This window comes from Prionailurus bengalensis, chromosome D1 (genome assembly GCF_016509475.1).
Source record: "Prionailurus bengalensis isolate Pbe53 chromosome D1, Fcat_Pben_1.1_paternal_pri, whole genome shotgun sequence".
Classification (NCBI taxonomy): domain Eukaryota; kingdom Metazoa; phylum Chordata; class Mammalia; order Carnivora; family Felidae; genus Prionailurus; species Prionailurus bengalensis.
The window spans coordinates 19480440-19503927 of record NC_057346.1 but is presented as its reverse complement, the minus strand read 5'-3'; the positions used below and the strand labels follow the sequence as shown (position 1 = coordinate 19503927).

The 23488-nt window shown below is 45.4% G+C and overlaps 1 protein-coding gene across 1 annotated transcript; it reads left to right on the top strand.

Moving 5' to 3' along the window:
* The first annotated feature begins 9660 nt into the window (after nt 1-9660).
* LOC122484202 lies at nt 9661-14758 on the top strand. The gene is made up of 3 exons (XM_043582202.1): nt 9661-9744; nt 11004-11233; nt 14005-14758. The coding sequence occupies exons 1-3, from the start codon at nt 9661-9663 to the stop codon at nt 14429-14431; spliced, it is 741 nt and encodes a 246-aa protein (XP_043438137.1). The 3' UTR covers nt 14432-14758.
* Nucleotides 14759-23488: the final 8730 nt, after the last annotated feature.

Genomic DNA, 23488 nt, shown 5'->3' with positions numbered 1-23488 from the left:
TCCTGCTCTCAAACTCTTTCTTACCGTACCCTACCTCCATCCCTCCTGGTCCTACATGCTCCCCTGTGGGCCCAGGCTGGAAACTTAGGAGTTACCCTTAATTTCTGTCTTTCCATCCTTGCCAGCGTGTAGTCTATGAGCGAGTCCCCTTGCCTCGCTCCCCATACTTCACGCTGTTTGTTCCTCCTCATCTTCTCCTGTCACCATCTCAGCTCACATCATCATCGTCTCCTGGCCAGGCTACTGCGGTGGCTCCCTTATCTATTTCCCTGTGGCCACTCTGCCCTTCCAACCACCCCTGACATGCCATTCCCTACATAGTATCTAGAGAGATCTTTTTTTTTTTTAAATGTTTGTTTATTTGTTTTTGAGGGGGAGGGTGCACGTGCGTGTGTGCACATATGCGTGGGGGGCGGGCAGAAAGAGAGAGTGGGAGAGACAGAATCCCGGACAGGCGCTCTGCTGTCAGTGTGGAGCCTGACATGGGGCTTGATCCCATGAACCGTGAGATCCTGACCTGAGCCAAAATCAAGAGTTGGACGCCCAACCGAGCCACCCAGGCAAGGCCCCCCTCTAGAGGGATGTTTAAAAAGCAAAACAAAACAGAGCAAAACAAAACCAGTTCATGTCTTCCCCATGCTTAAATCTCTTAATGACCTCCCGTTCTACTCAGAAAACATTTAAACTCCTTCCCCTGCCTTAAATGCTATATGGGATATGGCTCCTGTCCACGTGCTAAACTCCCCAACCTCATTTGGGGCTCCTGTCCCCCTTGTCACCATTTCTCAGCCTTCCCTGGCTTCCTGACACTTTCTAGAACACACCAAGCTCTTTCCGATACCAGGAGCTTCGCAACCTGTCGTCGTCTTTCCCTTTCTGGTTCTTAGCCTGGCTCCTCCTTATTTTCCGTGTTTTCATTTTAAATTTAACCTCGCCTGGTCACCTCTTATTTCTCTACCACCACACCTGGTGGATTTTCTTCTTAGAACTTACTTTTGTCTAAAATTATTTCGATCTGGGGCGTCTGAGTGCGTCAGTCGGTTAAGCGTCTGACTTCGGCTCAGGTCATGATCTCGCAGTTTGTGGGTTTAAGCCCCGCGTCGGGCTCTGTGCTGAGAGCTCGGAGCCTGGAGCCTGCTTCGGATTCTGTGCGTGTCTCTCTCTCTACCCCTTCCCCGCTCACGCTCTGTCTCTCTCTCCTTCAAAAATCAATACACATTAAAATTATTTCAATCTGGAAGTGGGATCCTCCGTGTATTTCGGGGCCATTTTCCAAATGTCCCTACTTTGGGCTTGACTTCAAGTCACCTACTTAACTTTTTGTACCGATGGCTCACAATGGCATCTCCCAGAATCCTGCCTTACCTTGATTTCTAACAAGGCCGACGGATTTATCCAAGCCACAGAGAGGCGAGTTTTCCCATTTTGCCAGTCAAAGCGCTTTGCACTTTACCGAAGCTTGGGTGACAGTGGTGGTTAATAACGGGAGGGTGGCTTTTGGAGTAAGTGACAAAGAACGTGTCTGGCGACTGCATATGACTGATGCATTTTCACTAAGGAAATTCCAAAACTAATTGTCAGTGATTTTCAGCTAGCTGCCACTTGTGTCTCTCCTCTCTTTAGTGGAATGGAAAGAAAACTCTGCTTACCCTCACGTAGACACAAAATGAAGACCAATGAAGTCTTTGCACTAGGAAGGGACACTTGCAACCTGGGCAGTTCATTCTGGCTTTATTTAAGGATGGTTTTAAAACCCCAAGAGGCAGCTTCTCAGGCCAAACGTTTTGTATTTCTCCTTGCTTTCTTTTCTTGCTCATGGCGTTGTCATCCTTGTTAGAGTAGACATCCTGTAGAGTCACCTTTGCCGGAGAGAAAAATGAGTAAGACAAAGACAGAAAGACATGACACCAGAAGAGGGTGGTTGGGTCGGAGTGCAGGAGAGGCCAGTATGAACAATCTCTGCTCCTACCTGTTTTAATTATCTCCCAGTTTAGTTCAACGCTTGCGTCCCTGTGGCTGTCATGGCATCTGAGTATGTTGAAATGTAACACCGCCGACATTGGAATGATGCTCAGTAACGCACTCTGATTAAAGCCAGCCACCGGCGGCCATAGGAGCTCTACGTGAAGGAGGTGATGCCGTGAATCTGACGCCTGAGAGAGAAAGAAGTAGCAGGGAGGGCAAGAAATCGGAAGTCTGTACGAGGAGCTCAGTGTTCAAGTACTGACCGTTGGCTACTCATGCATCCTCCGGTTCTTAGGAGAGCCCACCCGCTCTGGTTTTGCTTCTCCAGAGTGAGGAGAGCTGATGCGGTTCAGGTGGGAAATATCCAAAAATAAGCACACACAAAGAGCTTCATTCCATAGAAGAGAAAACCGAGGCCTGGAACAGGCATGTAAGGACAAAGCCAAGTTTCACCCAGATCACTTTTCACACGACTGCTTATAGGGTGAGGCTTGGTGGTGATCAATGAGTTGCTAATCAATGTGCAATATTGGCAACTCAGCTCCGGTGGTTTTTCTTAAGAGATAGGCTACAGCTGGCTAGGCCATGAAGCTGCATCAACTCTACTGATAAACAGAGACCAAGTCAGGGTCAGTGTCATCTCCATTGACTCTCCCGCTGCTTCCTACCCCCAGTGGATCGTGATAAATGGCACCATCTCGCTCAGTTCCTTACGTTGAATCCTAGGGGTCGTCCTTCACCCTTTCATTCTTCTGCTGCTCACATTCGACCCCTAAGAGGCTCTGTCCACCTGCCTTCACAACAATCCCTATTCGTCCATTATCCAGCTCTGTCACCACCCCCACGGTCCAAGCCAGTGCCGTCTCTCCCCGACTACTGGACGTGACCCCTGAGCAGCCTCCTACTTCCCCGCCTGCCTTTCTACTACCTGTCACCCTTAACAGCAGCCGAGTATTGTTCTTCACATAAATCAACTCATTTTCACGCCGCTGCTTGAAACCCTACAATGATTTTCCGTTATGGTTAGGAAAAAAAAAATGCCAACACCTCACCCTGGCCTATAAGTCCTTATATAATCTGGCAGCTAATTTCTCTGGTTTCATCTTGTCCCTCTTTCCCCTTTGCTCACCGCACTGCAGACACACTGGCCTTCTTCTGTTCCCTGAAGATGCCGAGGCCGTCCCTCCTGAGGCCTTTTGTACCGCTGCTCACTCTGGAATGCTCTTCCCCCAGACACTCTCCAGGCTGACTTCTCATCACTCAGAACTCAGCCTCCAAGGTCTCCTTCCCAGAGAGAAGTTACCGGTTGCCCCCCTGCACACACACTGCCATACACAGTCCCCACCGCATTATTCTGCTTTGTTTTCCTTGTGGCACTTACCCCTCTCTGAAATGATTTTATTATTTCCAGTGGTCTTTGACTCTGCTCTCTAGAATGTAAGGCACAGGTATGCTAAGACAATGTGTCATTACCCATTTTATTCTCAATGCCAGAAACAATGCTGGGTGCATAGAAGGGGCTTGCTCAATAAACAGTTGTTGAATAAATACAGGAATGAATCCATGAAGGTCGCCGTCATTAATATCATCACCATAGCAGCTGTCGCTTTTTACATGTGCTTATTATCCACCAGGGGCATTATCTCCATGAACCTCCACAGCAACCACATGACAAGGAACTCAGGTTGAAAAGGTTCCGACACTTACCCAAGGTTGCAGGTAGTAAAGAACGAAAGCAGTCCGTCTGGGTCCGAAGCCTCTGCTCTTCCAGTCTTAACACTGTGGTTACAAGGAATGGCTGGTCCTGCTTTGCTAGGGTGTGGGCTTAAAAACATTCATCCATTGCTTTTATTGGGTCAGCTGTTTATTTGGGACCAGTTTGCTGGGCACTGTATGAGTGAATTTCGCAGTGAACAAGATAGAATTCGTGCTTTCGTTTATCTTGCACTCCAGTCATTATTTGGTTAATGCTCACAAGAGTCATTCTGATTGCATTCGTTTGCTGGGGCCGCCATAACAAAATCCCACAGACCAGGTGGCTTGAACAGCAGAAGCGGATTTCCTCACAGTCCTGGAGGCTGGATGTCCAAGATCCAGGTGCTGGCAGGGGTTGGATTCCTCTGAGCCTTTCTCGTTGGTTTGCAGATGGCCACCCCCTTGTTGTGTCCTCACATGGCCTTTGCTCTGCTCATGCCCATCAACGAGGTCTCTTCCTTTCCCTGTAAGGACAGAAGTCATAGTGAAGCAGGGCCCCGCTGTCATGACTTCATTTACCCGTACCTTTTTAAAGGCCATATCTCCAAATACAGTCGCGTCAGGGTTAGGGCTTCAACATACAAATTTTGGGAGGACACAATTCCATTGATAACACTGATCGTCTGGAAATATGAGCCCTTTAAAGGCACGAATAAAACCTGAATTTCCAACTGGATTAATATTAGTATTGTATAGGTCCTAGATTAAACTCATTTATATTAGTATGTGATGCCTGTGCAAGGCTATATTTCAAAGTCCAAGGCTACATTTTACAATGATGTGCAAAATCAGTTATTTTTGGGAGAAAGACCTAAAGAAATCATATAAATATGAATAGGAAGGGCACTCACACATATAACGTTCATACAGCACGGGATGGCCAGAGAGGAACAAATTTATCTTGAATGTAGCCAAGTCTCTTTCTTCCATCTGTGTCTTCGTAAGTGAATGAGAGACTTCTATATATATTGGATTTCCATAACACATCTTCTAGCAAAGGTGTATAAAGAAGGTTTTGAAAGGATAGCGACTGAAGAAGGTATGAGGCAGGATCCGACTGGATTTGAATAATCTCTCCCAGCTGATTTTGCAGAACAGAGTGACCTAATGCTTGGCTGAGATTCGACTCTATTTCTGACTTTTGCCTGGAATACCAGCATCGATGATTAACTGATAGAGGGATACAGAGGCCCAAACACTTTAAAAAATAGTATCCATACAAGAGCGTCTTTATATTTAGGTTTGAAAAAATTATTTTGGGGTGCTGTATTTTGCCTGTATTCAAAAAATTAAAATTTTTATTTTCCTTGGCACATAACCAGTTTAAGTTCTAGAAGCTATAAGGGTTAGGGCAGGGCATAGTACTCCTATCTGTCTAGCTAACGGATTTAGCAGAGAGGCTAGAAGTGGGTAATGTTCAAGAAATGTCCGATGTTTGGAAAGCTCCGTTAAACAACACAATCGCAACCATAAAAATACTGCATCACTAATAGACAGCTTGGGTGGCGGGCGATAAAATGGGTATAAAACAGGCTGAATTCATGTCCAAACACTGTCTCTGACTGGCCTGGGTTTCCTCATATGTAAAATGAGGCCTTAGGGGCTGGTTCCAAGTTCTCTCTAAAATGTCCTGTTTTATGGTGTTGGATGATGATTCCCAGTTGGAGATCAGGGAGGGTTGTCAGATTCAGCAAATACAAATACATGTGTCTTGTGTTGTATGTCAACCCTAATATGAGAAGATGTCCTGAGAGGCCCCTGGAGGATACAAAGTCATCACAAACGATCTGTAGCGTTCGTGATCTTCTTGCGTTTAATAGAGACCTGACTGCTTGTGTTAAGCTTTGGACCTTGTAGCATTTCCGATTGGTTTTGGATCGGTTGAAAACGCTCCTCTCTCTACTGCTACAGCCCCAGGCACAGAACTCAGAGCAAGCTAGGTGACTAAGTGCGACCGAAACCACTAAATTCTACTCCTGAAACTATTACACTGTACGTTCAATAACTGGAGTTTAAGTAAAAACATGAAACATACAAAGAGAAAAGCAAAGAGAAAGAAACCATCGTAAGGACCTTGCCCTAGCCTTGCAGTGGTTCCCCAATGGGGCGGAAACCGGCCGGTAACACTCCTCAGGCAAGGTTCTGCTGGGGTCAAGACGGCAGGCAAAGTCTTGCTCTGCCTCTGTCCTTTTATAACAAGCCATACATGGGCATTCTGGAAGAATTTCCATGCCTAACAATATACCGTCGTGGAAAATAATACATTACATCGGGTACTCTGGGATCCCGAACCAAATTCAGCCCCAGCCCAGCCACACTCTCAGAGGCTGGGGAAGAAAGGAGTTCCTGGATCAGGGAAAATCATTGCCTTGAAGAACTTTAGAAGAATGTGTGGCAGCAGATCTGTATAGAAACCGGTCAGCCATTTGTTCCCTGTGCCAGCATAGTGCTGCACTTCCGGCATTTTGAGAACTGACTTATGGTTCAGGCCAGACACACAGCGAGTGAATTCGCCAGCCAAATTGCCCAACATCGTAGCAAAGAAAATGTGAGTCAAACAAAGCAAGACGGGGCATATGGGTTCTGGGTTTTGGGGTCGTAAATACAGGTTAGGAGCTTTATACCAATTGCTTCTGTCCCTTGACACATTTCCATTTTAAGGTTAAGTAGGTTTAATTACACAGCTCCTTTTCCCATCTTTCCTTCTTTTTGACATTACATAAGATATTTTAGGAACAGAGAAAGGTTAATGGGCCTATGATGGGCCCTAGAATTAACTTCCTTAATTAAGCCTCCAGAAGACATCTTTTCATTTCTTTTAATGACCTGTCTTGGTTAAAAAAGACCCGGAGCTCCTGAAGTTTTGTGCAGGTCCTGCTTGTATAAGACCCGTGCAACATAGCACATGATTGCAGCTTTGTCTTAGATGATGTTTCTGGTTTAAGCAACTGCTGTCATCAACAGGGGGGCCGAAGTTGATGGGCAATGAGAAGATTAATCCGTTCAGTGTTGTGACTTTGGAAAATTCACCTTTGCGGATTTAGACTCTTATTCAGGCGTCGATTTATTTTTATAGAGCAAACAGATGAATATATCCCTCCTCAAATTATGCTCATCAAATATTTGTAAATTAAACTACAATTTAAATGTACCAGCTAGTGGACTACAATCAAAAAAACCTTGCCATGAGTCTTTTCTAAAACTCCTATCATACTCTTAATTTATCTCTTATCATTTAAGAATTTTTAATATGTTTCTCTTACACCACAGCCTGCTATACATTAATTTCTTTCCTCTTGTTTCAAATTAGATGTCTTTGAGGAACCATCATCATTGATGAGACTTTTCAGAACCCATTTGAACATGACCAAATACTTGTAGATTTAAGGACACTCCCTGTGTTCCTAGTTTTTTTGGTTTAATTTGTCAGTATCTCATTTACATTTCCTGACATTATTGGAGGAGAAAACATATATCTATTAATGTTCTTGTTCTTCCAAAATGAGAATTCTAGCGTACTTCCTAATGTTACTGACCATATCTATGTATCTATATGTATCTATCCCTCTATATGGCTGGCATCTATCTATTTCTGCATCTATCTATCTATCTATATCTATCTGGCTAGCAGATTCTGATTTAGAGCTCTGGACCAAGCCAATGAAATCTAATCTGTGTTTACCAAAGTTACCCAGAGGATACTGATGGGCACCCCATGTACATATGTGTGTCTGGAAATGAAGTCTGTCTTAGAGCTCCAAGCCCAGGGCAGTGAGTGGCTTCTGTTCCTTCTTCTTCAAGTCCTGTCTTTTACCTGATCACAGAACTTCCTGAAAAGGGAATTGTTGCTAAACAGCTTCTTGTGACATTGACCTCAGTGCTGAGCATGAAACAGAGAGCTGTTATTATCTAACTATGCAAATGTGAGAGTCAATGAATGTGCACTTGGTTGAAAGGGCGTGTGAGGGACAAAATCTGGAATCTGTTCCAGGTGTTTCCATGGTTCTCTCTCCCAGGTAATGGTTGGTTTCTTATGGTGTGTAGATCCTTCAGCTTGCTAATGGACATCCTGTGTTTCGTTACAAAAAGGGTTTGTAGAACCGAGATGGATTTCTAGGAGAATGTCTGCAAAATGGTGCCTTCTTAAAAATGGTGCCTTGTCTTTCCTCTTCCTCTAATTCAGATATTATGTGGTGTGGATGCCTGTCACCACTTGGTGTTTTATTCGTATTATATACCCTGAGTCTAATTCTTCCCATGAGTATTGATGTAGTATCCCTATTAAATAGAGTGGAAAATAAATGACCTTATGCCTGTCTTTTGCTCTCCTCTTTGGGACAGGGCTGGAATGAGCAAATTAATCTGTAATGGGATGGCCAGACTGGGAGGTGGCAGGGGACATGTGGTATGGGCACAGAGGGTGTGCAGATCCAGCTGCAAAGCTCAGAGCATAGTATCTGAAGGGTAGGGCAGCCCAAAGTAGTTAACATCATGGAATCTGTAGTAATTAGACAGAGCACGATCAGGAGAAGCCAACAAGTAAACAGTATATGGAGACTTTTCTGTGTTTCCCTCACCTGTAAAATGTAGGTAATTCAGTACTTAGTAAATTGGTTTGTTGTGAAGATTAAATTAGTTTCATACACATAAAGTACACCAAATGGTACCTGGCACATGGTAAGATTGAATTAACACGTGAAATAGTGTTATTGTCATGTTCTCATCAGCAGAAACCAGAGTAGAAGCTGGGTTCTGGGCTTTAGGAGTAGAGAATTAGGAAGGAAGGGTGGAAGATAGGGTGCAATGTAGCTTGACCGCTGAGTGGAGACTGCTGAGTTGGAGCTCTTGAAAGCTTTCCCACTTGAGTCCCAAATCGATCTTGAAGGCCACTTGAGCTGAGCTTGAAGCAGAGGCTCCCAAGAACCCCGATGTGGGGTTATGGGGGAGCAGAGGCTGAGACCCAATTTCTACATCTGTTTAATTGGCCTCATCTCTTGACTTTCTCTCCTCCTGCCAACACCATCGGGCCCCAAGGGAAAGAGTTCTCTGACCATGTGGGAGAGTGGCTGGTGTCCATGTTAGCTATCTTAGACTGACAGTCCCCAGAAGGTAGGGCTTGGTTGTACTTGAGGCTATAATTCTGCTGAGTTTATGTCACAGGCAATTAAGTGTTTAATAAATGATATGAAGTAGATCATTTCCCGTTAGGGTAGTGACCAAACTAACGTAGGTAATTTCATTATTAATATCAATTCAATTCCTTAACATCCGTCATTGGAGAATCACAAAGATCAATCCGTTGCAAATATTTCCACTAGATCTGCGGTTGCTATGTATTCTTCACATATGAAGGAATAATGTGGTACCTACTTTGCACAGAGACTATATTCCTTTCATTATTTCCTTCGTCGAACATGCACTGAATGCCTACTATGTGTTGGCGGGGGTACTTGGTACTCAAGAAGAACAAGACGAATATGACATGGTTCCTGACCCCAAGGTGTCATAAACTGGTACAAGGACAGAGACAAGTTGACAAACAGTTTATGAAAGTGCTGCCAATTGGGCAAACATGAAGTGCCGTTGGGATCCAAGGATGATCAGCTCTACTCAGTGGTAGAGAGTCATGGTCAAGAAGCGCTGATAGAGGTGATAAAAGGAATCCCAGAGCGTCCTTGACTTTTGATGGGGTTACGTCCCAGTAAATCCATTGTCGGTTGAAAATATATTTAATACATCTAACCCACTGGACATCGTAGCTGAGCCTCGCCTACCTTAAACATGCTCAGAACATTTACATTAGCCTGCAGTTGGGCACAGTCATCTCACACGAAGCCTTTTTTGTAATAAAGTGTTGGAAAGTCTCATATAACTTAATGAATACTGTACTGAAAGTGAAAAGCAGCATGGTTGTGTGGGTACAGAACAGTTGTCAGTGTAATGGTTGTTGACCCTGGGGATTGCAAGGCTGACTGGGAGCTGAGACTGGCTGCTGCTACCTATCCAGTATCTCCAGAGAGGATTGTACCGCCTAGCGCTAGCCAGGGAAAAGACCCAAATTCAAAATTCTGTGTACGGTTTCTACCGAATGCAGATCCCCATCATAGAGTCAAACCATCATCAGCTGAACCATGATAAATCGGGGACTGTCTATCCAAGGTCTTAAAAAATAGGAAGAGGTTTGTTTGGCAGAGAAGGGAAAAGTATTTGCAGCAGAGAAGCAGCTTGGGAAAAGGGAGAGGCATGAAACAGGTGTATTAGGAAGTCGGCGTAAAAGTAGAAAGTGGGAGAGATGGGTTGGGTGGCTAAATAAGAGCAGTGTCACCAAAGACCTTGGGTGAAAAACTTGACAGTATTGACTTTATCAGAAATCATTAGAGTACTTAAGAAGATAATGTGACCAAACTTGCCTTCGAGAATGTTCTTTCTGATGACAGTTTGGAGGAGGCACTGGATGAGAGCAAAATATTACATAAGGGGACTGGGTGTGAAGTTGAGAGACTGTTTTAATGTGCACATCATATATGGTAAGGACCTAAGCTAAAGCAGGGCAAGGGGGATAGAAAGGAGGATTTAAAAAATCATTTAGGAGCATCCATGTGGTTGCACATGGCAAGATTTCATTTTTAACGGCTGAGTAATATTCCAATATGTATATATACCACATTTTCCTTATCCATTCATCTATTGAGGGACCCTTGGGTTCCTTCAGTATCTCGATGATTGTGAATAATGCTGCAATAAACACAGGGGTGCGTATTTCTGAAATCACTGCGACACCGTATATTAATTATACTTGAAATAAATAAATGAATATTAAAAAAAATCTTTTAGGAGGCAAAATCAACAGGACTTGGTAGCCAGCTGGATGTCTAGATGTGAAGGAGAAGTACTTAATGCCAAATATATTTACTATTGGTTATCACAGTCTGTGATGTATAGTCCTGCTTCGGGTCCTTACTGGTGGTCCAAAGCAAATTGTGCCCCAATAGCCCTCAGAGGAAAAAATCTGCTAGAACAAAAAACGAATACATCTTAAGGGGATTTTGGATTTCACTGGGGTCGTTTCTCCATTTAAATTCACAGAAAAACCCAAGGAGGTTCACTAACTGAAAATTTATTGATGGGGCTAATCGTGCATCCAGAGAGTATTGGTCTCCGTCTCTAGATCATTCCTTCCCACATTTGAGGTGCACACCAGTCACCCGGAGATCTGACTAAATTGTAGGTTCAGATTCATTCAGTCTGGGGTTGGGGTTTGACATCCCTCCTGTTTCACAAAGCTTCCAGGTGAGGGAGATGCCCTGGACCACGGTTTGAGCCGTCTGTGTCTAGACCGTTTCACAAGGAGGGAAATACAACTTGTTGGTGTGTCAAAATGGGCCCGACCTGAGGGCAACAATTGGAAAAATAGCACAGGTCTCAGGTTACGCTGCTGCTGTTGCTGCAGACCTTTCAAGTCTTGTCTGGGTGGGGCCTCTTGGGAATGGTACCCGTCCCAGGAAGAGAACTGGTAAAGTCCTATACAGTCCTATATAGTCTGAGCCAATAAGGTTGTCCTCGTGTTCCACCAAGAGCCACAAAGACTTTTCTCCCCGTGCTGCCCCTGGCATGTCTCACTGAGTAATCAAACCCCAACTCAAACCCCTGGCCCACACACAGTCCCACCTAGCCAAAATGGGATAGCGTTAAGTTTTGTTAAACTTGCTGTGGGGGTGAGGAATATTTTGGGTTAAGAGTTATAAAAGGCTCTTTGTAGCAATTACAATATTTATGTACCTGTCACCAGAGACAAACAAGGCTGGAAATTAGGAAACTGACTCCTTCTTACCTTGTGAGTCAGCTTTCATCCATGCTTGACCTCTACTTACTGACCAGGCGGTGCTCAGGTTACAGTTTGTTTATATATGCCAGCTCTTTAATTACGAGAGCATAAGTCCTAGGGACCAGGACCAGATGCTGGGGTTGGCATTGCCTGGTGGGAGACTGACAAATGGCCTTGGGTGGCTCAGACCCAACCTGGCCTGCTCTGGTTGCCTGAAATAGAGAGGAAATTTTGCTGTAGGGAGACTGCAGTAGGCTCTGAAATTAAGAGGAGTCTAGATGGAGGAAAAGTGCTACCTTGGGAATCAGGAAACTAGTTCTAACTCAGCAATAACTGGTTATGTGATTTTGGACGAGGCACTTTGTCTCTCTCGGCCTTAGTTTCTCTCTCTGAGAAATGAGGACGGAGGCCAGTGGTGTTCAGACTTGTTCTCTGCAGAACCCTACAGTTTTCATGGAGGTACTAGGAGGATCAGACTGGATCCACCAAAAAATTACCAAGTCTGGCTCATATGGGTTGGTAGCTCCCCAACATACACACGCCCTTGGTGTTTGGTGTGATGGTAACCTTTTACCATTCCACAGAAGTGTTTCCACTGGTGAGGCCATGGATTTAGATTTTGGACTCCAAAAAATTTAACTCTAATGTTGCCCTCAGGAATCCTATGAGCATGTCACACATGGAAAATACTTAGAAAAAAAGCACATTAACTATATGAATGTGACAGCATCTATTGTATTTCTGGGGTATACTTGATCTTTTATTTTTTAAGCTTATTTATTTGAGAGAGAGAGAGTGCACCAGCTGGGGAGGGACAGAGAGAGAGGGAGAGAGAGAATCTGAAGCAGGATCCGCCCTGTCATCACAGCGCCCAACACGGTGCTCGAACTCACGAACCATGAGATCATGACCCGAGCCGAAATCAAGAGTCGGACGCTCAACCGAGTGAGCCACGCAGGCACCCCCAGGGTATACTTTATCTTAAGAAAATGGATGGATTTCTGAAAAGCCAGTTTCCTGAATTAATTTTAGCAAGCCAAACCGACTAACCTACTTTAAAAAAAAAATGCGCTTACTCGGGGTCCTGGACCGTAAGTTGGAGCTACATAGCTAGAGCAACTGCTAGACTTGTCTTGATCTCAAAAATATTTCCTCCAAGGAGCATATCATCTTAGTAATTCATTTAAAAGAGGTTTACCCATTTTCATTGTCTTGATTGTGTGTTTTTATGTGTTAAAATTCTTTCTGTGGTCTGTACTAAAGGGATTGTTGCTCTGCTAGTATTTTGCCGACTCTGATTTTCCCAGGAGGGTTTGCGTTCGGCAGGCTGAACAGGTTTACAAGCACTGAAGTGCCTAGGAGCAAAGTTCAATCAAAGTGGCTATTTATATACAACTTGTACTTACAATGGAACATTTCACAAAGGATTTCCCTTTGTAACACTGACAACAGTGACTTGAAAACAGCAGGTATACTTGTTGAATGACCGAATGATCATTCATTCGTTTATTCATTCCATGGCACTGACCCCATCACAGAGCTCTCTGTGAATTACTGTTTTCTACTTTGGAGAATTGAAATGAAGCTGTGCTTCTTCTAATAACTATGCTTTCATCTTGACCCGCTCAGCCAGCTGGGGCTTCGTATTCACCCGGCTTCCGAGGTCAGTCTTTTTGGGCCAGAGGCTACACACCGTTTTTCTACCGTTCTGTTTCCTCAGTAGGATTCTCCTCTTCGGCTCTTGCCCTTGACCGTAGAATTACCATTCAACGCAGAAACTACTGACAAAAGGGGGCATTTTTGTGTGTGTGAGTAGGGGTAGATCGTGATTACTTAATAGAAACTTGAGTCTCAAAAATACCGTGCAATCTCGGGGATTTTCATCCCACTGAATATTTTCGTTATTTGCTTATGTGAGAATATACAAGTTCATGTGCACAAATGTGTTTAGTCTTTTCATATTACAAGCCAATGCCTGATTGAAAATTTGACATCAGAGGACTGACAGATTGGACTCAGACTCCCATGGGCTTGAGAGCATCTTCAGAAAATAACATTATATTCCTACCTTCCAGAAGATGGGGAATTGGCTTTTTAAAGCATTGTGTATGAGAAAGATGATTAATAAGCTATAAAATAAGTGAGACTGTAGACTAGGAAATCGGTTCTGGAACTCAAAGGGTCAATGGTCCAATTCACTTAACTAGGAAAACTGTGGGTAAGATAGCATGAGACACCAATAAGGAGGGACTGAGAGAAGAAAGCAAGAGACTACACTTTCCATTTCCTTACTTGACCTTGAGCCCCTCTGGAGCTAAGCATGCCCATCCATAAACTAAGGACAGATGAGCTGCCTCTCAGTTTTCAGTGATCTTGGGGGTCTGTGCAGACAGTAATGGATCAGAGCATTATAATATTAAGAGTGTCATAGAGACTCTTTGAATAAGGCACGGTTGCAGCTGGGAGTGGAGCTCTGGATGGCCCCCTCCAGCTCCTGATTCATCACTGTTCAATCTGGCCGAGGAATGCACTTTTAAAGACCCTGGGAAGATACCCGGGGAACCTGAGGTGGTGATTCACCAGATTAGAATTACTCTAACCAGCTGCAACGTGCAATCATTGGCGAGGGTACGTGCTGACCTGCTCAGAGGCGCAAAGGAAAAGAATCTCATCGTGAAAGGACCAGTTCGGATGCCTGCCAAGACTCTGAGAATCACTACAAGAAAAACTCTTCGTGGTGAAGGTTCTAAGACTTGGGATTGTTTTCAGGTGAGGAGCTGCAGGCGACTCATTGATTTGCACAGTCCTTCTGAGATTGTTCCGCAGATTACTTCCATCGGTCTCGAGCCAGGAGTCGAGGTTGAAGTCACCAGTGCTGACGCTTAAATCAGCTTTTTCAATGAACTGATTATCGGTTGTTACAAAAAAAAAAAAAAAAAAAAGAAAGAAAGAAAAAGAAAAATCAGAGGGATAGTGCAGTGACTCATCATGAGATGACTATGGCAAAGGCACAGGTGTGGAAGCCATACAGACCACTGTTCAAGTCTGAAACTGCCACTTATTAGGATACTTTGAGAAAGCCATTCAACTTTCCTGAGCTACACAACTGTGGCTCCACCTTTAAATTAGAATTAATAAAGTTGAGGGGCTCCCGGTTGGCTCAGTCGGTTAAGCGCCTGACCCTTGGTTTCAGCTCGGGTCATGATCTCACGGTTCGTGGGCTTGAGCCCCGTGTCGGGCTCTGCGCTGGCTTCCTTGGGATTCTCCCTCTAAAAAAATAATAAAGTTGGGATAAAAAGATAATTTAAGTAAATGAAATACTACACCTTATGGAGTAGATAGTCACTTCCTGGTTCTCCTTGCCATCATCACAGGTAAGAAATAAGTTTATTTCCTGAGCATTAATTTATTCCCCAGGTATTTTGAGTGCTCACTATGTATGTTGGAAATTAGATATGATTTAACGTCAGCCGAGGATGTCAGTGAAGACAAAGTGAAATCATTTTAATGCATATGAAGGGACTATGTTGCCCTTAAATAAAATGGTTCAGCTTATAACTGACCAATTAGATTTCAGCTGCACACAAATTGCTTTTGTTTGTTTTTAGACTTGCATACTACATCATTCATATTCTCACCCAGTCTTTCTTGTGATTAGCAACGTATCTGCAAGATGGCCACACAGGAAAGTAAAGCTGGAATCCAGCTCATAAACAGTGGACTCCTTGAGTGCAACTGTCTCATAGTTAACTGTGCCTTTCACTGCCTAGGAATAGCATATAGGCTTTGAGTTTTATTCTGGAGGAAATGGAAGGCTTCTGAAAACTTTTATGTGGAGGACAGATGGTTAAGGGGGCAAAGGTGCAAGCAGGGAGGCCTTTGGATGGTCTCTGTGATAATAAAAGGGTGACATTACAGTGATTTGGTCTTAAACGGCTGTGGTGGGAGATGGTGAGAAATGATTGGATTCTGGATCCGATTTGAAGCTGGCATGACAGAATTTGCTGGTGGGTTGTAGTGTGGTAGAGAAAAGGAGAAGAATCAAGCCCTAATCTGAGGGTTTGGGGACTGAGCCATGAGAAAAATGATGTCAGCACTTACTGAGATGAAGAAAACCAGGAGCAGGGGAAAACTTTTGAGGGGAAAGATCGGGGATACAATTTTATGTGACTTAAATTTGAGACTTCTATTAAATACCCAAGACTTGAATCTAGATTTCAGGACAAACCTTGAAGGAGGAGATAGGAATTTGACTATCGTTGGTGCCTAGATGGGGTTCAGTGTCAAATGACTGGGAGAGATCACCGGAGAGTGGACGTAGAGAGCAAAGGAGACGAGGTCTCAAGTGTGAGCCCTCAAACGCTGCAACGTTTAGCGGTCAAGAAGACAAGAAGGAATCCGCAAAGGAGGACCGAAGGAGACCGAGAAGAGGGAGGAGAACTCGAAGAGAGACTGGCGTCTCAGAGGCAAGAAAGAGAAAAAATCAAGAGGTTTCGAGGAGAGGAAGAGGGAGTGGTTCGCTGTGTCAAACGTTGCCAGTAAGCCCAATAAGAGGAGGACTGAGGACTGATCTTTAGATTTGGCAAAGTCTTATTGATAACCCTGACAAAAACCGTGATCCTGGAAACACTGGGAAGGTGACCACTGATTGGATGGCGTTCAAAAGAAAAGAGGAGGAGAGAGAGAGAGAGTGAGAACAGACATCTCTTACAAGGGTTTTGTTTTAAAGGGGAGGAAAGTAATGGGGCAGGGGGTAACGACTTGAAATGTAGGGTGTGAGCAAGCACGTACTTATGGCCCAGGCACTGCTGAGTCAGATGGGATGCTGGCTATAGGTCTGGAGCAGGGTCTTGGAGGGCCCCCGCTGATCAGACTTTAAGCCTTTGGTTGCTGGATTATGGAATGCCCATGAGGTCCCGGGGGAGGGGTTGGGTTGAAAGAAAACGGGAGAGGGGAGACTTGGGAAGCTCAGGGCAGTGGTTGCATACTGACAGGCCTAGAAGTGTCTCAGCACTTTATCAGTCAACATGGTGGTACCAGTGCGTTTTAGTTGAACATCAGCCTGGATCCATCAAGAGGTGTCTTTCTTTATTATCTTCATTTAAAACATTTTTTTAAATGTTTATTTACTTTTGAGAGACAGAGACAGAATGCGAGTGGGTTAGGGGCAGAGGGAGAGGGAGACACAGAATCCGAAGCAGGCTCCAGCTGTCAGCACAGAGACCGACGCGGGGCTCGAACTCACGAGCTGTGAGATCAGGACCCGAGCCGAAGTTGGACGCTTAACTGACTGAGCCACCCAGGGGCCCCGTCTTCATTTTTTAAAGAAGAGGATATTGCAGAATATTTTCATGATGTGAAATGACCAGAAGAGCGGGGAGATTTGAAAAATCGATGATGTAGGAGAATGCGGCGAGAATTATAGGAATTCTTGAGCTGGGTGAAGGGGGATGGGGTAAGCACATAAATAAAACGGGTTGGTTTGATGCACACACAATTTTTTTTGGTTCCTTGTAGCAGGAGGGAACACAGACATGGGTGAGCTGCTGAGACGTTGTGGAGGGCATGTGAAATTTCTTTTCTGGTTGCTTCTATTTTCTCTTTGAAAGAGAGGAAATTTATTAACACCACAATTGTGTTATTATATTTTTAAAAAAATTTTAAGTTTTTATTTATTTATTTATTTTGAGAGAGAGAGAGAGACAGCATGAGTGGGGGAGGTGCAGAGACAGACAGAGAGAGAGAGAGAGAGAGAGAGAGAGAGAGAGAGAATCCCAAGCAGGCTCCAACCCTGCCAGCATAGAACCTGAGGCCAGGCTCGAACCCTCTAAACTGTGAGATCTTGACCTAAGCCGAAGCCAAGAGCCGCATGCTCAACCGACTGAGCCGCCCAGGTGCCCCAACACCGCACATTTTTATCTTCCTCAAGGTCACCGTGCATCCACGTGTTATCTGAGATGTATGTAGAATTCTGGGGAAATGCTGGTCACTAGAACTACTTTTGCTTCCGAATCCGTGTCTCCTGCCGGGAGACACCCAGCTGCGGAATTTCGGTGCCACCTCATTCCATGAGTGATGATCAGAGCCCGGTTTCCTTTTGAGACGGTTTATAGAGCATGGTGACCCCTGGCCCTCTCATGCCCTGCTTTGCTATGGAGTAGCCCAGAAAGGAAACCTTTCTTGTCTGGCACAGTGATGTATCCGGGGCCCCTAAGAGAACACGACGCAGAGTAGGTGTTCAATAAATATCTGTTGGATGACTTGAGGGAGGGAGGGAGGGAGGGCAAGCGGAAGGGAGGGAGGGAGGAAAGATTTCAATCTGCATCTAGAAGGGACACCACTAATCTAGCCTAGTTACGTTATGTTTTTGTTTCTGCTCAGGAGATTTACATCTTGTTTATAACCAATTCCTCTGGTGCGTGTTTGTCGTTCTGAAATTTTTGCCAAGAGTCAGGAAAACATCCAAAATGGCTGAAGGATGGCAGTGTTTGATTGTTTGCCTCGCTCTCTACCTCCGAAGTTAATATGATGCTATCTGAGTGCAAAGGCACAGACAGGGAGGAATTTAATGCAAATTTAGCCAGGAGTCTAGTGCCACTTCACAAAATATTGATTAGGTGTCTGATTTGCTCTCCCCTGACAATGGGCCATAGGAATAAACCAATGAGGTGGGCTCAACCCCAGCTCGTCATGGTCATTCGATAAAGCCAGGCAGCCAATGAGGAGCAGCTACCTTTTGATTGGGCGAGAGGCCAGCGAGGGGGGGAAACCGTCTTAGCAACAGCAGAAAATATTGCACACGCCCTTGCACGCACGCACAAACACAGACATCACGCTTTGCCACCCTGCTGCAGTGAACAGTTGCTGATTGTGTCTCTTAAGGCTTTTGTTTAAACCACAGTCCCGCTTCCAAAGGCCCAGTTTCTGTTCACAGATCACACTGCTTACCTGGTCAGTCAGCCCATAATCCCTTTTTAATGGAATGAAGGAACAACATTCCTGTCGGCGCCCCCCCCCCCCGCCCCCCCCCCCAACCCCAACACACATCTCATTAAGGGCGAACTTTGTTCTGCAGGTGAACAGCACAGGCTTTGTTCTGAGATGTACCGTCCTGATCCCTTGCAGGGAGCCGGGCCCACCACTGTCCTTCCTGACCCAACATGCAGATGGGGAAGGAGGTGTGGCGCGGAGGGCAGAGGACGGGCCGCTGCCGGACTGTTGTTTCTTTGGCTTCCCGTAAGAACTGCAGAAGGCGTTTCACTGGGCTAGTGCAGGCGTCAGTGTCCGTGTTACTTTCCCACCGGGCTTCCCCTTTCATTGTTCGTGGCCTTCACATCCAGGGCCCAGGAAAGCTTTCCTGTGCTCAGTGTGGCACTTGGCAATGTCTTGCTTTGCCGCTGGGTTCCAGATATTTAACGTTCTGATTCAGAAGGCTCCTCTCCTCCGGTCTCCACTGTGTTTTTATGTGTCCTGAGCAGCTGCCCTTATTCCCCAGGTGCTGGGCCAGGGGGGCTGCCTGCCAATCCCCGGTGTCCCCAAATCAGTAGCTGCCGTGGCTTACTTGCCTCATTTCCGCACTCGCCCACCCCATATCCCGCAAGTGGCGATGGCAGGTAACTGGGAAGGTGTGTTGGTTCTCAACATCATTCTTTCCTCCATGAACTTCACTTCTTTGCCCTCATGGCTGGCTGCGGCATGAATCTGATCCAGGAGCACCTGTCCACGGTTATCCAGTCTTGCCGGTGGCTCTCACTCCTGTTCCCTGCGGAAAGTTCTAGTTCTGTCTGGGTAGGAAAGCCCGGCGGTTAGGACAACCTTCATTCACTCTCTGAGGCACGGCAGCTCTGTTTTATGCTCGAGAAAATGACACTGAGGTGTCGTCAGAGGAATTTTCTGGTCCGAGGGGGATGCTTGTCTAGGAAATGGTGACTGGCTGTTTTCCACCTTCCTACTGACAACACAAAAGTTTCCACCATCCTACTGACTTAACAAAGTAAGGCTTCGGACTTACTTTCCGAGTCGGGGACAATAGCCATCTCCTGGAGTTTGGGGAGGGTGAACTGGCTCACAGAGGCATCGGGATGGACGTGATGACCTGCGGGGCAGCACGGTATGGACTTTGCAGTGAGCCTGGTCTGGTTTTAAGGTGTAGCTTGATTGTTGTCAAGCAACGTGGTTGTAGCAAATTTCGTAACGAGAATGCTCCGGGCGTTTTTTAAAAAAATCTGTCAACTGGAAGGCACAGTATCAGCCATACAGGTTTAAATAAAATCATGTATGTCCTATGCCTGGCTCAGGGCTTCCCCCAAATGTCAACTCTTCCTTTCAATTCTAGAACTCTCAGAGCGTCGTTCCATCAGCACACCTCTGGATACGGTGTTGTTAATCCGTTTTTAAAAAGTGAGCATCTAGGTAGAGCTCAGCCTTGTGAGGTCCACACATGGCTTCTGCCCATGACGATTTACATTTTAGGCCAGAAAAGAAGCCAAGCAAGTTACGTAACGGGGAGCAGCTGAGGCAAGGCGAAATACATGCCAACTTTATACGGCCAGGAAGTATACGATGAGCGGGACCGCTGGCTGCGTTAGAATCACCCAAGAAAACACTCCGGGAAAGTTGGGACTTGATTAGGACCTTCAAGAACGGCTACAGTTTGGATAAGTTGAAGGAGCGGAGGGAGAGAGAGGCAGCGTCCTTCCGGTTTGAGGTAACCTCACTGGCAAACCCTCAGGAGAAGAGACGACGAGCGTGAATGTTGAAGCAGGAAGAGGAGAGTGGATGGAAGGAACAGTTTAAACTCTCTTGGTAAGGGGTTAAGGCCCTGGAATTAGGCCTATCTTGGTTTTGGTTCAGGAACTACCGCTTACGCCTCTGTGACTCGGTTTCCTCGCCTGTAAGATGGGCGTAATAATAGCAAGGATTAAATGGCAACAGAAGCAGATTAAACGCTCCAGATACGTCTGACTGCGAAAACCGTGCTTTAAGCAACACGCACACGGCCTTTTGTTAACAGGACAGCCGATCAAATATTTTGAATGTGAGACATGAATAGATAAAAGATAACAGCTATAAATGATGGCTGGACAGAATTTCTTGTGCTTCTGTGGAACTCCGTGATAATGACCTCTGGTGTCCTCCCAGACAGCTGCTTATACCCACTCCTCCCTCGGTGAATTGTGATTCAGCACTTAAGCGTTTTCCCTCTTATCTCCCCATTTGCATGCTTATATTAGACATGGATTTGGTTAGACCTGCATCTGTTGAGACGGCCAGCCAATAATAGAAGCCCCATAGGGACTCGTGCAGTCTGGTTTCAGGAGTGGGTCTAGCGAGTGAGGTCTAGGTCAGGAAGCTATTAGCTGCAGAGTCAGGGAATATATTCAGCTGTCATCACTTTTTAATTAAAAATAGCCCGATGGTACTTGGATTCCACCACTGGGGTGTAGACGGCGGAGCACCACCCTCTCCCCTATGGTGGGGCCTCCCACAAAACACGACACGTGTCTTCTCCTTGGTCCAAGGTTTCCAGGGCTTGTCCAGAGATCATGGGAAACCTGGGTTTTAGAGGGGAACAGACACAATGCACCCCTAACCTCTTCCCAACTCTACCTTTAGTAATGGTAGGTTGGTGAGAGTATTCATACCAGGGAAATCTGCAGATGCTACAGATCGGGGCTTCTTCCTTGATGGAGAATGGCATGTCAATCACTGGCCACCACACCCCTGGAAGAGAGGTGCAGTAAACGCCCAGCTGGTGATTCCAGAGCAACCCATTGTGACGTAGGGTTTTTTTTCCCGCTCCAGGTTTGGTCTTCATTTGCCATCACATCAAGTCCATTTCTCCTATCGCTTCCGTAGAATAAAACCTTGGGAAACAATATGCATTCACTTTAAGAGCCCACTCACACTGAAGTTAAAATCCCTGCTCCTTAATTGCTTGCCCCGTGGCCTTGACCTTGTCTGCTTCACTGTTCGAAGCACTGGTTTTCTTCTCTGTAAAATGGGGCCAAGAATCGTGTCAACTACTTAAGGTCATTGTGCACCTTCGGCGAAATCTTTCAGGTGAAGCTCTTTGTACCGTCCTCGCGTGAAACAGCTACCGACCTAGCTGTCAGCACAGAGCCCGACGTGGGGCTTAAACTCACGGACCGCGAGATCATGACCTGAGACGAAGTTGGACGCTTAGCCGACGGAGTCACCCAGGCGCCCCTAGACTCGCCAAGTTTTGTTAGGATTGGCGTAAATGTAGAAGTTTAATAAGGATGTTGTGTGGTGCACTTAACCATGTAACAGTGAAGTGTACTAATAGGGTGCCACAGCACTTAATTAAAATGTTTAATTTATTACTCTGGTGTGTTTTGCACTTAAAGATATTTGTGCAAAACAAAATGCAGTGCAGTCCCCACTCTCTTAGATTGGCATAATACGCAAATTATATATTCAGCATCTTATAGCAATATGCAAATAAAACATCTACATATTTGCAGCTTCATCAACACAAAGCATTTCTTTCGCGCCTGTTTTCTACAGGCACGCCAAGACGAAAGGATTCTTGACGAATACGGTTTCTCCTCTTTTGGAATTTATGGTACAAAAGAGAACACTGAGATCTCTCTCACAGACGGATAGATGAGAGAAAGAGACAGAATACTACTCAAAGGCAGAATAGAAATTTTTTTTAATTAAAAAAAATTTTTTTTTAAATTTTTTCTAATTTTTTTTAAAATTTTTTTTTTCAACGTTTATTTATTTTTGGGACAGAGAGAGACAGAGCATGAACGGGGGAGGGGCAGAGAGAGAGGGAGACACAGAATCAGAAACAGGCTCCAGGCTCTGAGCCATCAGCCCAGAGCCTGACGCGGGGCTCGAACTCACGGACCGCAAGATCGTGACCTAGCTGAAGTCGGACGCTTAACCGACTACGCCACCCAGGCGCCCCTCTAATTTTTTAAATAAATTTATTTATTTGGGGGAGACAGAGTGGGAGAGGGCAAGAGAGAGAGGGAGACGCAGAATCTGAAGCAGGCCCCAGGCTCCGAGCTCTCAGCACAGAGCCCGACATGGGACTCGAACCCACAAAGCATGGGATCATGACCTGGGCCGAAGTCAGACACTCAACCGACTGAGCCACCCAGGCGCCCCAGAGTAGAAATTTTTGTACCAGGAGCTGATTCATAGAAATGTGAGCTTATCTACCTTCATGGTGGGATTGATAAAATTCCTTTTAGATGAATATGAGTTAGCCTCATTGGCATCTTCTACATGAGCCAGCAGACTTTGATTAAATCTAGTTGCCTGTGTCGACTCAGTTTAGTTTGGTTCGCTTTGAAGTGCAGTTTTCTTTCTCAGAGTTAGCCAGACCAAGGTGAGGGCCCAGTTGAGCAGAGACCAGTGGCAAAAGTCTTTCACCCAACACTTACCAGTCTGTTTACTCCAGGAACCACCCCCTGGTTGCACCGTTTCCAGTGGTCGCTCTAGAATGAGTGGTTCTCCACAAGGCTCCTCCGTGTGGCCAGTCCATACACTTGCCAGGGAGGTATCCCCAGTCAGCCTGCAGTGGAATCACCCGGAGCGTTTGCACAAGCGAGATTCCTAGCCCCAAGTCCAGTCCTGTAAATCATGCCAACAGGACCCAGGAAGTTTGCATTCTATCACGGACCTCAGATCATGGTGATCCGACGCTAAACCACTGCTGTAAATGGTACCCTCTCGACAGACTTCATCTCCTAGGCCTTCTTATTCCTTCTCTCGCTGCCGCCTTAGTTCATATGCTCAGCGTGGCTACTTACAGTAGCCTCTTAATTGGTCTCCTGGTTATCCTCTTTACTATAATCCATATACACGAAAAAAAATTCAGATCTGATAGTGTCAGGTCCTTCATAACATCCTACAGTAGGTGCCTATTTCCTAGAGGATAACTTAGTCTCTTTACTAAGACAAGTG

Excerpts from the sequence above, each read along its gene's own strand:
- LOC122484202 (XM_043582202.1), top strand. The coding sequence starts at position 9,661 with ATGGTTGTTGACCCTGGGGATTGCAAGGCTGACTGGGAGCTGAGACTG. Across the intron at positions 9,745-11,003 it reads CAGTATCTCCAGAGAGGATT|CTTCCAGGTGAGGGAGATGC; the intron begins GTACCGCCTAGC and ends TGTTTCACAAAG. Across the intron at positions 11,234-14,004 it reads CCGTCCCAGGAAGAGAACTG|CTGGGAGTGGAGCTCTGGAT; the intron begins GTAAAGTCCTAT and ends GCACGGTTGCAG.